Genomic DNA, 14,798 nt, shown 5'->3' with positions numbered 1-14,798 from the left:
AAATGATAGGAGAAGATGTCTCAAAAACAGCAAAAAACTCCTCAAAAACAGCAAAAAAAAAGTAACCAGAATCTAAGAACACATCCAACATTGACCCCTAAGTGCCCCAAAATGAGTCCACAGCCTCGCCAATTAATCCTACTGACATAGATCCCAAGACTCCTGCACTTTCCTCTGATAGTAGCTAGCACGAAGGAGAGGAAGACTGGTCAAATGCAGGCAGGTGGCGATGAACACTTGCCTGTTCTCTGGTCTCGTCTTTGTCAATTTCAACCTTGCTTGACACCTCAAGCAAAAAGAAGAAATGGAGGCAATCATGGACTCATGCCCTTGATGGATCAATCAAAGAGAAACAATGAAAACAATCACAGGCTCGCACCCCGCTTCCAGGCTTCCAAGTCGCACGCTCTGCATCAAACCTCACCAAACTCCGGCAGAGACAGTAAAGCACCAGGTTGCTCAATCAGCCCCAGAACAGCATCAATATGTAAATCGCAGGTTCCAATTGCACACACTCTAGCAGTCGGATCATTTTGAAAGAAGTAAAAAAAGGAAATTTTGTGAACTGTCTGCTGGATGTTCCTTTTGGTTGTGTTGTTCTTTATATACTAAAAAAATTGGCCCTTCCAGCCCAGTGTACATCTGCTGTACAATTTACGTCTCTGGAATGTAGGAGGAAACCAGAGCACTTGAAAGAAACCATGAGTTCACTATCAGCAATCGCGTTACACAAACCACTTACACTACTGTGCCACCCAAGTGTTACTCAGTATGTTTTTATTTTGTTTTTATATGCATGAAGGCTGTGTATATTGTCTGTCCCCAATAAAAGTAGGAAAATAGAAAATGACTTACTGTCCATCTCACTTCAGGACAGTCTGAGAGCCATCAGCTTCTTCTTCCATTAAAGGCCAAACCTGTACCTCTATAACAGCATAGACATTTACCTAGCTGAACTTGTTCTCACATTGAACAACTTCTGCAGATCAACGATAAAGCACCTACATGGGCCTGAGCTACCTTTGTTGTTTTGTGAGATATGTGACATAGATTTAGTTTCAGTCCTACTCAGGTCCACTCCCCAATTGTTTTCCAATACAAATTAACTTCTACATCAATGCTATTTTCTGCTTTGGTACAGAACTCAGAAAACATCGTTAATTTTGCAGCTAACTTTCACTTTGCTCTCACATATCCAACTCTTCCCTTTCTGGATAGTTCTCTCTCCATCACCATAAAACCATAAGATATAGGAGCAGAATTGTCATTTGACCCATCAATTCTGCTCCAGCATTTCATCATGGCTGATCCATTTTTCCTCTCAGTCCCAATCCCTTCATGCCCTGACCAATCAAGAATCTATCAACCTCTGCCTTAAATATACATAAAGAATTGGCCTCCACAGCTGCCTATGGCAATGTATTCAAGAGATTCACCACCCTTTTGCTAAAGAAATTCCTCCTCATCTCTGTTTTAATAGGACACCCCTCTCTTCTGAGGCTGTGTCCTCTAGTCTTAGACTCTCCTACTATAGGAAACATCCTCTCCACATCCACTCTATCAAGCCTTTCACTATTCAATAAGTTTTAATTAGGTCACTCCTCATTCTTAGGGATTCTAGTGAATACAGACCCAGAACCATCAAATGCTCTTCATATGACAAACCGTTCAATCCTAGAATCAATTTTGTGAACCTCCTTTGAACCCTTTCCAGTTTCAGCACATCCTTTCTAAGATAAGGAACCCAAAACTGCTCACAATACTCTAAGTGAGGTCTCACCAGTGCTTTATAAAGTCTCATCATTAAATCCTTGCTTTTATATTCTAGTCATCGTGAAATGAATGCTAACATCACATTGGCCTTCCTTACCACAGACACAACCTACAAACTAACATTAGGGAATCCTGCACAAGGACTCCCAAATCTCTTTGCACCTCAGATTTTGTATTTTCGCTCCATTTTGAAAATAGTTTACCTTTTCCATTCTTCTTCATTTCTTCAAACACTAGAGGGCAGCACTGATGGAAGATGCCAGCTCCCAACCAAGTATGGTGCCACACTACACTGTCACCAGTGTCTTATCACCTGGACGGCAGCAGCCAGGCAAGCCCGTAGCTTGAGGCCTGGTCCTCGCTGCAATGGAAGCCACATTGCTGCTTTGTTGCCTGTCTTACCACCAATCCTCGTAGAAGGATCAGAAATGGAGAGAGTGAGCAGTTTCAAATTCCTGGGTGTCAAGATCTCTGAGGATCTAACCTGGTCCCAACATATCGATGTAGTTACATATCGCTCAAAATTTCTGTTACTGTGAATAGCTAAACGAGTAAAAGATGACCTGATTTCCAAAAGGCATAAAGTTAAAGATGACACATTTCTTTAATATTTTAAGCAAGATTACTTTTTTATTTCCATCTTTTACAGTTTCAAAATAACAAAAAAAAGGAAAAGGGCCTGATAGTATGAACATTGACTTCTCTAACTTCCGTTAATGCCCCACCTCCCCTTCCTACCCCAGATGTTATTTATTTATTTATCATTATTAATTTTTTTTCTCTCTCTCCTTTTTCTCCCTCTGTCCCTCTTGTACACTGATTCATCACCCCCCTTTGATATAGTCAACAACATGTAACATCCTGACTTCTGTACTCAATAGCCTGAAGGCCAGTGTGTCAAAAACTTTCTACATGACCACAGAAACAACCCTTTGCCATAGGGTTAGAGTTAGATCTAACCAGTAAACACCCATTTACAACCACACCATTTTTTATTCTCCCCACATTCACATCAGTTCCCCCACCTCCACCCCGTCCCTCACCAGATGTTACCACATACCAACACAATGGGAACAATTTACAGTGTCAAGAACAACAGCATAGAATTTATAAGCAAAAATTCCCATTGAGATATAAATAGAAGTTTACATGTTCACATTGGCTCACTCTGTTTGGATAACTGCTTTATGTTCCTCTTGCTAATATCTTTAAGCTCAGTATTTTAATCAATAGTTAACTGACTTGACGTGCACAATTAGCTTTGTTCCTTTAGAGAGGGTTAGAGCAGTTGCATTGATGCACTCTTTATTTAAATGTATTAAAAGTTTCTAGAACTAAATGTAGTTTCGATATAATAGAAGTGGTTTTTTAGCAAGTTGATCTAATTAATTGTTTTTTCTTTTAAAATTTTTGTGTTTGAAAATGTGGAATAGAAATTTTGGATACTGTGGAATTGAATAGCATCAATAAATTTACTTGCTGGAAAAATAATATATCACTAACTCGGGTGCAGATAAAAATGGAGTACATGAGTTAAGGAATCTAGAAGTGGAAGTGAACAATGCATGAGAAGCCACTAACAATATGCTAGTTCCCGTGTAACGTCAGGATTAGGACTACCAGACTGGATAACAGTTTCTTCCCTCAGGCTACAAGACTAATGAATACGCTGCCACCTTTCTTCACTAGGACAGTGAGCTGTGTACTGTGTGCCTGTGCAGCGCACTACATGTAGTTTGAATTAAATTTTATTTATTTATTGTAATATTTTGTTTTATGTGCTGTGTGAGTTTGTTTGGTGTTTTTAATATTTTGGTAATATTTGAATAATATAACAAAAAATTGTTTGATTAAACATTCTTTGTTGTTTACATAATTCATTACGGTTTATATGTAAAAGTATGTGAATGGTATACGTCATTATGCCACCATATCATATGTGAGCACCTGGCTGAAAGACAAGTTCCTGGCTCTTGTGTTTTTCTTTCAATTAGTTTTTGGAGTTACAAAACATAACAGTCTTGTGGATGCACCATGGTCCAGAGGACCGTGTTTCATTTGGTTATCTATATGTATAGTCAAATGACAATAAACTTGAACAAATGTACCTGGCACACTGTGGAGAGTTTTGCTTCTCTACTCTTAAAAGAACAATGAAATACTGGACAAAGTGTACCACATTTTGCAGCTTTTCACCAGTTCACTAGAGAGAAAAATTGGAGATGACAAGTCTATCAAATAATGAATAAGCTGGACGAGGTATTTTATGGAGAAAGTAGTTCTGCTCATAGGAGAATCCAGTTAATTTTACAACTGTAGTTGCAAAAATAATCTCTGCGTATGATGAGCGTTTTCTTCATTGAAATATGATTGGACCATGGTGCTTAGAATCACAGTAAACATTTTAGGCAAATAATTTGGGCACTAACCCAAATAATACACACAAAATGCCAGAGGAACCCAGCAGATCAGGCAACGTCTGTAGAAATAGATTGTGTGCATTGCTTTGGATTTCCAGCATTTGCAGACTTTATAACTAACTTAAATAGAGCTTTTCTAATTTGATGAGAAGTAAAGCAGTTAAAATAACTCAGCTGTGCCATCTTCAAATATTGATTGTTTCCCATTAGAAGGTACAAAAGGAAAACACTGTAATAAGTAATGTTATCTGATTTGGTGTAAAAAAGGATGATACAATTACAGTTGTATTACACCTGAACAAAAGTTGAAAAGGTACAATGTGAGCCAACTTTCATCAACAGCTTATATTTTGCTTATAGGTGCATGTTGAATCTAAGCAAATATTTACACAAGTCAGGTCTAAAATATCTAAATTAACCTGGAATATCAGTAATATTTTTCTATTTACATCCACAGTTACAGATGAAGATACCGTTAAAAGATATTATGCCAGGTTTGAAGAGAAATTCTTCCAGTTCTGCGAAAAGGAACTTGCCAAAATCAATACATTCTATTCAGGTAACATTTGATGTAGAAAGAAAATCTGTTTGGGATAACGTGGTTTTGTCTTCGTGTAATCTGCAAAAAATTAGAAATAATTGCAAATTACCAATAGTATTTTATTCCTGTAATTTCCCTACAACTTACTAGTTTATGTCTCCCCTTACATCAGTTTACTGCTAGGATTATTATGAAAAACCATAGAATATAAGCTAGATGGGTAGGTAAGGAGCATCCATCCGCTGTCATAATATTGTGGAACATTGTGTATCATTTATCACTGAAAATTAGATGATTTTTTGGTAGAGAGTAAAAAGCAATTACATTCTTTGGCAAAATTTAAGAGGGGTATATGGGAAATTCCTTTCTGACTCGCTGGAACAGGGATTCCCAACTTTTTTTATGCCATGCACCCCTACCATTAACCGAGGGGTCCATGGACCCCAGGTTGGGAACCCCTGCTCGAGAATGATCCAGGTTCTATACAGAATTCAATTTCTTTACAAAGTGATCTCTGCCCCAACCAAAACCAGGTCTGTCTCTTCTATAATTGAATTCCACGAAATACCGTCAGAATTAGGTATATTATCACTGACATAGAGTATGCCATGAATTTTATTGTTTTGTAGCAGCATTACAGTTCAAGTCAAAAGTTACTATCACAAATCTGGTAGTGGAGGGGAGAAAGCTGTTCCTAAAATATTGAGAGTGGGTCTCAATCCTTCCCAATGATAGCAACGAGAAGAGGGCATATCCTGGATGGTAACAGTCCTTAATGATGGAGGCTACCTTCTTGAGGCACCACCTCGCAAAGATGTCCTCGATGGCAGGAAGGGTTGTGCTGTGATGGAACTGGCTGAGTCTACAATCCTCTGCAACGTCTTTCAATCCTACACATTAGAACCTCCATATCGGGGGTGATGCAACCAATCACAATGCTCTCCACTGTACATCTGTAGAAATTTGCAAGAGTCTTTGGTGATGTACTAAATCTCACTATATACCTAATTAAGTAGAGTCACTGGCATGTCTTCTTCATCAATGAATTGGACCCAGAATAGAATCCATACAGCCATGTTTGCCTGGAGGCCATTCCTTCTGACTTTCTGAATGAGCCTGTCATGAGGAACTTTGTCAAGTACCTTTCTAAAATCCATATACAGCACATCCACTGCTCTACCTTCATCAATTTGTTTTGTGACTTCCTCAAAAACTTTATTCAGGCTCATGAGGCACAAAGTGCCCCTCACAAAGCCATGCTGATTATCCCTAAACAGATTGGGCTTCTCCAAATGCTCATAAATCCTGTCTTAAAGAATCTTTTCCAATAAATTGCCCACCACTGATGTAAAAATCACAAGTCTATAGTTCCATGATTATACCTGTTATCAGTCTTAAACAAAGCAATATTATTTGCCACTCTCTAATTATCTGGTACTATTCCTGTAGCCAGTGAGAATACAAAGATCATTGCCAAAGGTACAGCAACCTCTTCCCTCATTTCCCACAGTAATATGGGATATATCCTATCTGGCCCCGAGGGCTTATCTATCCTAATGATTTTCAAAAGTTTTGGCATATCTTCTTTCCTAACGTCAACATGTTCCAACACATCAGCCTATTTTACAGTCTTCATATTCATCAAAATTCTTCTCACTAGTGAATACCGAAATAAAGTATTCATTAATGACCTTCACTCCCTCCTCCAACTCCAAGCACACGTTTCCTCTTTTATCCCTGATTGATCCTACACTCTAGTCATCATCCTATTCTTCACGTATGTGTAGAACACTTTGGGGATTTTCTTACTCCTACTCACCCAGGCCTTCTCATGTTTCCTTCGAGCTCTCCTAAGTCCATTCTTAAGCTCCTTCCTGGTTACCTTATAACTCTTCAGAGCCCTGTCTGATCCTACTCTCTAAACCCCTAAGTATGCTTCTTTCTTCCTCTTGACAAGACGTTCTATCTAGTGTCAATCTCAACCATAGTTCTTTCATCCTACCATACTTTCCTGACTGAATTGAACAAACTAATCCAGAACCCCATGAAAGTGGTCCCTAAACAAGCTCTATATTTCCATTGTGTATTTCCCTGAGTACATGTATTCCCAGTTTATGCTCCCAAGTACCTGCCTAATGGCTTCATAATTCACTATTCCACCCCCCCAATTAAATGCTTTCCCATACAATCTGCTCCTATCTCTGTCCAAGGTTATGGTAAAGGTCACAGAGTTGTGGTCACTGTCTCCAACCTGCTCAGCTACCAAGAGATCTGTCACCTGACCAGGTTCATTGCCAAGTACCTGATCCGGTATGGCTTCTTCTCTAGTCAGCCTGTCTACATATTTTATCAGGTATCTTTCCTGGACACACCTAACAAATTCTACCCCAACTAAACTTTTTCACTAGCAAGGTGCCAATTAATATTAGAAAAGCTGAAATCAATCATGACAGCAACTCTGTTACTTTGCGCCTTTCCAAAATCTGCCTCCCAATTTGCTCCTCCATTTCTCTGCTACTATTGATGGGGGGGCTGTCTATAGAAGATATCCAATAGAGTGTTTGCTCCCTTCCTCATTCTGACTTCCACCCACACTGACTGAGTAGATGATCTATCCACAAAGTCCTCTGTTTCTGCAGCTGTGATACTGTCCCTTATTAGCATGCCACTCTCACATCTCTTTTACCTCCATTCCTTCCCCTGTGACGGCCAAGTCTCTGCAATGGCCAAAATGTTGTAGTTTCATATGTTGACCCATGCTCTAAGTTCATTACTCTTGTTCCTGATACTTAATGTATTAAAATAGATAAATTTCAACCCATCCAATTGATTGGAATTATGTCCTATCCACTACCTCTTATACCTCACAGTCTATCTACACACTGCCTCTGCCTTCACACTAAATGTTCTATCCTCTACCTTATCACTCTGATTCCCATCTCCCTGACAAACTAGTTTAAACTTCCCCAAGAAGTATTAAAAAATGTTATGAGCTATTCCACCTTGAATTAAGCTGTTATAATTCAGACAAGGAGGTTCCCAAGGACACCCATGTGGATATCATTTAGCCTGGTTGCCCTATCAGTTTTAAAGTTAGTAATTCCATCTAAAACATTGATTGATAATTATTAACATTGTCACTAAATGTGAACAGTATTGTCTTCAAGTATGAATTTAAATGCTAAATAATTATTTAGTACATCCCTGGGAGCCTTCCAGATTCCTTCAGCCATTAACAATTCTGGATCTTTGCCTGACTCAGAAAAATTCCTTCCATAATTTTCTACATGCTTCTTTCTATTATCCTGTGAGTTCAGAATCAGGTTTATTTTTACCAGCATGTGTCGTGAAATTTGTTAACATAGCAGCAGTAGTACAATGCAATACATGAAAATATAGAAAGAAAAAAATAAAATAAATAAGTAAATCAAGCTATGTAAAAAATAATATACTTAGCTATAGCGTGGCTGCTGCTTATACCTCGTTGAGTATTACAGTATAAGCTATCATTTATTGATGCAAAATTTAATGGTTGCATCATGGTCATGGGGATGTTCACTTGATCTGGTTATTTATTTTATTACTCAATAGGAGTTTGGATTATGTGGATACACAACCACGATGCACTGAGGTTCATAAAAATCATTAAATGTGCAAGTCTTTTCTTGCCATTAACTATACTTAGTAGATCATGTCATTGTGCAAACTAACACAGATTAGTCAGCACAGGTGGAGGGGGAGATAGTGTTGAGGAAAGAGGTAGGCTGCAGAAGGATTGAGACAGATTAGAAAATGGGTGAGAGTGGCAAATGAAATATAATGTTGGAAAATGCATGATAATGCACTTTGGTAGTAGAAATAAATGTGCAGATTATTTTCTAAACAGAAAGAAAATCCAAAAATTTGAGATGCAAAGGGACTTGGGAGTCCTTGTGTAGAACAACCTAAAAGTTAACTTGCAGGTAGTATTGATGTTGAGGAAGGCAAATGCAATTCATTTCAAGAGGTCTAGAATACAAGAGCAAGGCTGTGATGCTGAGGCCTCACCTTGTATTGTGAACAGTTTTGGGCTCCTCATCTAAGAAAAGATGTGCTGACATTGGAGAGAGTTCAGAAGAGGTTCACAATGATGATTCTGGGAATGAAAGGGTTATCATATGAGGAACGTTTGATAGCTCTGGGTCTGTACTGACTGGAATGAGGGGGAATCTCATTGAAAGCTTTCGCATGTTGAAAGGCCCAGACAGAGTAGATGTGGAAAGGATGTTTCCCATGGTAGGGGAATCTAGGACGAGAGGGCACAGCCTCAGGATAGGGGGACACACATTTAAAACAGAGATGAGGAGTAATTTCTTCAGCCAGGGGGTGGTGAATTTGCAGAATTTATTACCACCGGCAGCTGTGGAGGCCAGGTCGTTGGGTGTATTTAAGGCAGAGCTTGATAGGTTCTTGATTGGACATGGCATCAAAGTTTACGGGGAGAAGGGCGGGGAGTGGAGCTGAGGAGTCTGGCCTGTGCCTCAGAAGGGTAGGGAATGGAACTGGATGGCAGTATTAATAGGGGACACTATAGTTAGAGGGACATATAGCTATTTTGTGGGCACTAGAAAGAAACACGGATGGTAGTTTGCCTATCCCAGGTGCCAGGGTTTGTGATGTTTCTGAACGCGTCCACAATATCCTGGATGGAGGGTGAGCGACTAGGGTCGTGCTACATAATGATACCAATGATATAGGGAGAAAAGGGGAGGAGGTCCTGAAAGCAGAATACAGGGAGTTAGGAAGGAAGCTAAGAAGCAGGACCTCAAGGGCAGTAATCTTGGGATTGCTGCCTGTGCCACACGACAGTGAGTATAGGAATAGAATGAGATGGTGGATAAATGCATGGCTGAAGGATTGGAGCAGGGGGCAGGGATTCAGATTTAGAAACATAGAAACATAGAAAATAGGTGCAGGAGTAGGCCATTCGGCCCTTCGAGCCTGCACCGCCATTTATTATGATCATGGCTGATCATCCAACTCAGAACCCAGCCTTCCCTCCATACCCCCTGACCCCTGTAGCCACAAGGGCCATATCTAACTTCCTTTTAAACATAGCTAATGAACTGGCCTCAACAGTTTGCTGTGGCAGAGAATTCCACAGATTCACCACTCTCTGTGTGAAGAAGTTTTTCCTAATCTCGGTCCTAAAAGGCTTCCCCTCTATCCTCAAACTGTGGCCCCTCGTTCTGGACCTCCCCAACGTCGGGAACAATCTTCCCGCATCTAGCCTGTCCAATCCCTTTAGGATCTTATACGTTTCAATCAGATCCCCCCTCAATCTTCTAAATTCCAACGAGTACAAGCCCAGTTCATCCAGTCTTTCTTCATATGAAAGACCTGCCATCCCAGGAATCAATCTGGTGAACCTTCTTTGTACTCCCTCTATGGCAAAGATGTCTTTCCTCAGATTAGGGGACCAAAACTGCACACAATACTCCAGGTGTGGTCTCACCAAGGCCTTGTACAACTGCAGTAGTACCTCCCTGCTCCTGTACTCGAATCCTCTCGCTATAAATGCCAGCATACCGTTCGCCTTTTTCACCGCCTGCTGTACCTGCATGCCCACTTTCAATGACTGGTGTATAATGACACCCAGGTCTCGTTGCACCTCCCCTTTTCCTAATCGGCCACCATTCAGATAATAATCTGTTTTCCTATTTTTGCCACCAAAGTGGATAACTTCACATTTATCCACATTAAATTGCATCTGCCATGAGTTTGCCCACTCACCCAACCTATCCAAGTCACCCTGCATCCTCTTAGCATCCTCCTCACTGCTAACACTGCCACCCAGCTTCGTGTCATCCGCAAACTTGGAGATGCTGCATTTAATTCCCTCATCCAAGTCATTAATATATATTGTAAACAACTGGGGTCCCAGCACTGAGCCTTGCGGTACCCCACTAGTCACTGCCTGCCATTCTGAAAAGGTCCCGTTTATTCCCACTCTTTGCTTCCTGTCTGCTAACCAATTCTCCACCCACACCAATACCTTACCCCCAATACCGTGTGCTTTAAGTTTGCACACTAATCTCCTGTGTGGGACCTTGTCAAAAGCCTTTTGAAAATCCAAATATACCACATCCACTGGTTCTCCCCTATCCACTCTACTAGTTACATCCTCAAAAAATTCTATGAGATTCGTCAGACATGATTTTCCTTTCACAAATGCATGCTGACTTTGTCCAATCATTTCACCGCTTTCCAAATGTGCTGTTATCACATCCTTGATAACTGACTCCAGCAGTTTCCCCACCACCGACGTTAGGCTAACCGGCCTATAATTCCCCGGTTTCTCTCTCCCTCCTTTTTTAAAAAGTGGGGTTACATTAGCCACCCTCCAATCCTCAGGAACTAGTCCAGAATCTAACGAGTTTTGAAAAATTATCACTAATGCATCCACTATTTCTTGGGCTACTTCCTTAAGCACTCTGGGATGCAGACCATCTGGCCCTGGGGATTTATCTGCCTTCAATCCCTTCAATTTACCTAACACCACTTCCCTACTAACATGTATTTCGCTCAGTTCCTCCATCTCACTGGACCCTTTGTCCCTTACTATTTCTGGAAGATTATTTATGTCCTCCTTAGTGAAGACAGAACCAAAGTAATTATTCAATTGGTCTGCCATGTCCTTGCTCCCCATAATCAATTCACCTGTTTCTGTTTGCAGGGGACCTACATTTGTCTTTATCAGTCTTTTCCTTTTTACATATCTATAAAAGCTTTTACAGTCCGTTTTTATGTTCTCTGCCAGTTTTCTCTCATAATCTTTTTTCCCCTTCCTAATTAAGCCCTTTGTCCTCCTCCGCTGAACTCTGAATTTCTCCCAGTCCTCAGGTGAGCCACTTTCTCTGGCTAATTTGTATGCTACTTCTTTGGAATTGATACTATCCCTAATTTCTCTTGTCAGCCACGGGTGCACTACCTTCCTTGATTTATTCTTTTGCCAAACTATTTCTGAATCATTGGGACCTCTTCTGGGACAGGTGTGATCTGTACAAAAAGGATGGGTTGCACTTGAATCCAAGGGGAACCAATTTCCTGGTGTAAGGCCTGCAAATGTTATTAGGGAGGGTTTAAACTAGATTTTCAGCGGTAGGAAGCAAGGTGGAGGGGCAGAGGATGGGGTGGTTGGTGGACAAGTAGAGACAGCGTGTAGGGAGTTAGTGAGGAAGGATAGGCACATGGTAGAGCAAAGATGCACTCAGCCAGATGGTTTGAGATGTATCTATTTTAATGCAAGGAGTATCATAAACAAGGTGGATGAACTTAGAGCGTGGATGAATACATGGAACTATGACATTATGGCCATTACAGAGACTTGGATGTCTCGGGCAGGAATGGCTGCTGAGTGTGCCAGGCTTTAGATGTTTCAAGAAGGACAGGGAGGGAGGCAAAAGAAGTGGGGGTGTGGCATTGCTAATCAGGGATAGTGGCTGCAGAAAAGGAGGAAGTCAGGGAGGGATTATCTACTGAGTCAGTATGAGTGGAAGTCAGAAACAGGAAGGGGGCAATAACTCAACTGGGTGTTGTTTAAAGCTCCCCACCCACTAGTAACAGGGTTATCGAGGATCAGATAGGGAGGCAGATTCTAGAACTGTGCAGTAATAATAGGATTGTTGTGGTGGGAGAAGGCTAGGAGCAGACAATTTGGGAAAACATTTACTTGGGGTGGGGGAAATATGATGCTATTAGGCAGGAATGTGGGAGCATAAATTGGGAGCAGATGTTCTCAGGGAAATGCACAGCAGAAATGTGACATGGTGTTCTGCATAGGTATGGTCCATTGAGGCAGGGAAAGGATGGTAGGGTAAAAGAACCATGGTGTACAAAGGATGTAGAAACTCTAGTTAAGAAGAAAAGTTGACAAAAGGTTGAAGAAAATAGGTACTGATAGAGTTCTAGAAAATTACAAGGTTGCCTGGAAGGAGTTTAATGAAATTAGGTGAGCTAGAAGGGGCCATGAGAAGGCCTTGGTGAGCAGGATTAAGGAAAACCCCAAGGCATCGTACAAGTATGTGAAGAGCAAGAGGATGAGCTGTGTGAGAATAGGACCAATCAGGTGCGATAGTGGAAATGTGTGCATAGAGTCGGAGGAGGTAGCGGAGGTACTTAATGAATACTTTGCTTCAGTATTCACCAGGGAAAAGGACCTTGACTATTGTGGACTGAAACAATGGACTGAAACGCTTGAGCTTATAGACGTTAAGGAAGAGGATGTGCTGGAGAATTTGAAAAGCATTAAGTTAGATAAGTCGTCAGTATCAGACGAGATTTACCCCAGGCTCCTGTGGAAAGCGAGGGAGGAGATTGCTGAGCCTCTGGCGATGATCTTTGCATCATCAATAGGGACGGGAGAAGTACTGGAGCATTGGAGGGTTGCAAATGTTGTTCCCTTGTTCAAGAAAGGGAGTAGAGATAACCCAGGAATTATAGACCAGTGAGTCTTACTTCAATGGTGGACAAGTTGTTGGAAATGATCCTGAGAGGCAGGATCTATGAACATTTGGAGAGACGCATCTGATTAGAGATAGTCAGCATGGCTTTGTCAAGGGAAGATTTTGCCTTATGAACCTGATTGAATAATTTGAGGATGTAACAAAACACATTGATGAAGGTAGAGCAGTGGATGTAGTGTATATGGATTTCAGTAAGGCATTTGATAAGGGTCCCCATGCAAGACTCCTTCAGAAAGTAAGGAGGCATAGGATCCAAGGAGATCTTGTTTTGTGGATCCAGAATTGTCTTGTTTACAGAAGACAAAGGATGTTTGTAGATCAGGGGTCCCCAACCTTTTTTGCATTGTGGACCGGTTCAATATTGACAATATTCTTGCGGACCAGCCGACCTTGGGGGGGGGGTGCGTGTTCAAATAGGGTTAAACTCACCTCAACATGTCTTTTACAGTTAGGGTTGCCAACTTTCTCACTCCCAAATAAGGGACGAAAGTAGCAGTCAAATCCTGGGACACTTTACCCCAGGAAAGACTACCATGACCATGAAGCCTTGCATGGGCACCTGTGTGCACATGCGCGTATGTGGTGACTTCCCCCCCCCCACAAATTAGTTTTGCCTTCATCTTCCCGACTGTACTGTACATACATGATTTCTACTTTATATAGGCTGTGTATTTATCATATCATTCCTGTTTTTACTATATGTTAGTATTATTTATTTTTGGTTTTATATGTTAGTTGGTATGATTTGGTAGCTTATTTTTTGGGTCTGGGAATGTTCAAATGTTTTTCCCATATAAATTAATAGTAATTGCTTCTTTGCTCATGCCATTTCAGCACGAAATGTTTCATAGGAACGCTCTACCTTAGTGGTGGAAATACGGGACAAGGACGGTCCCGTATGGGACAAACCAATTTAGCCCAATATACGGAATGTCCCAGCAAATACGGGACAGTTGCCAACCGTATGTTCAAGTTCAACAGTGCGTGACAGGGAATGAGGAAAGGTGCAGCTGACCCATATCGCTTGCTCACTTCCCGGTACACATGCTTTGCAGCCTGGTACCAGTCCGCAGCCCAGTGGTTGGGGACCGCTGAAATACAGGACGAGAGCAGTCCCGTATGGGACAAACCAATTTAGCCCAGTAAACGGGATGTCCCGGCAAATACAGGACAGTTGGCAACCCTATGTTCAAGTTCAACAGTGCGTGACAGGGAATGAGGAAAGGTGCAGCTGACTGGTATCGTTTCCTCATGGACCAGTAGAACATGCTTTGCGGCCTGGTACCGGTCTGCGGCCCAGTGGTTGGGGACCGCTGTTGTAGATCAGGGGTCCCCAACCTTTTTAGCAATGCGGACCAGGTTTATTCTTGACAATATTTTTGCAGACCGGCCGACTCGGGCGGGCGGAGGGGGGGTGGTAGGGTTGCCAACGGACAAGAGTAGCAGTCAAATACATTGTGTTTACCCCAGAAAGACTACCATGACCATAAAGCCTTGCGCGGGCACTAGTGTGCATGCGTGTACGTGCCGATTTTTTTCTACAAATCATTTTTGGCGATT

At 41.4% G+C, this 14,798-nt stretch overlaps 1 protein-coding gene across 1 annotated transcript in view; it reads left to right on the top strand.

Moving 5' to 3' along the window:
• Window positions 1-14,798, top strand: part of LOC134354636 (xenotropic and polytropic retrovirus receptor 1 homolog) — a 411,898-nt gene that overhangs the window by 186,179 nt on the left and 210,921 nt on the right. Inside the window, exon 3 of the mRNA XM_063063679.1 lies at window positions 4,651-4,752. Coding sequence (XP_062919749.1) covers window positions 4,651-4,752 — 102 coding nt within the window. The remainder of the gene's footprint in view (window positions 1-4,650; window positions 4,753-14,798) is intronic.

This window comes from Mobula hypostoma, chromosome 12 (genome assembly GCF_963921235.1).
Source record: "Mobula hypostoma chromosome 12, sMobHyp1.1, whole genome shotgun sequence".
Taxonomy (NCBI): domain Eukaryota; kingdom Metazoa; phylum Chordata; class Chondrichthyes; order Myliobatiformes; family Myliobatidae; genus Mobula; species Mobula hypostoma.
This window is presented reverse-complemented; position numbering and strand designations above follow the sequence as displayed.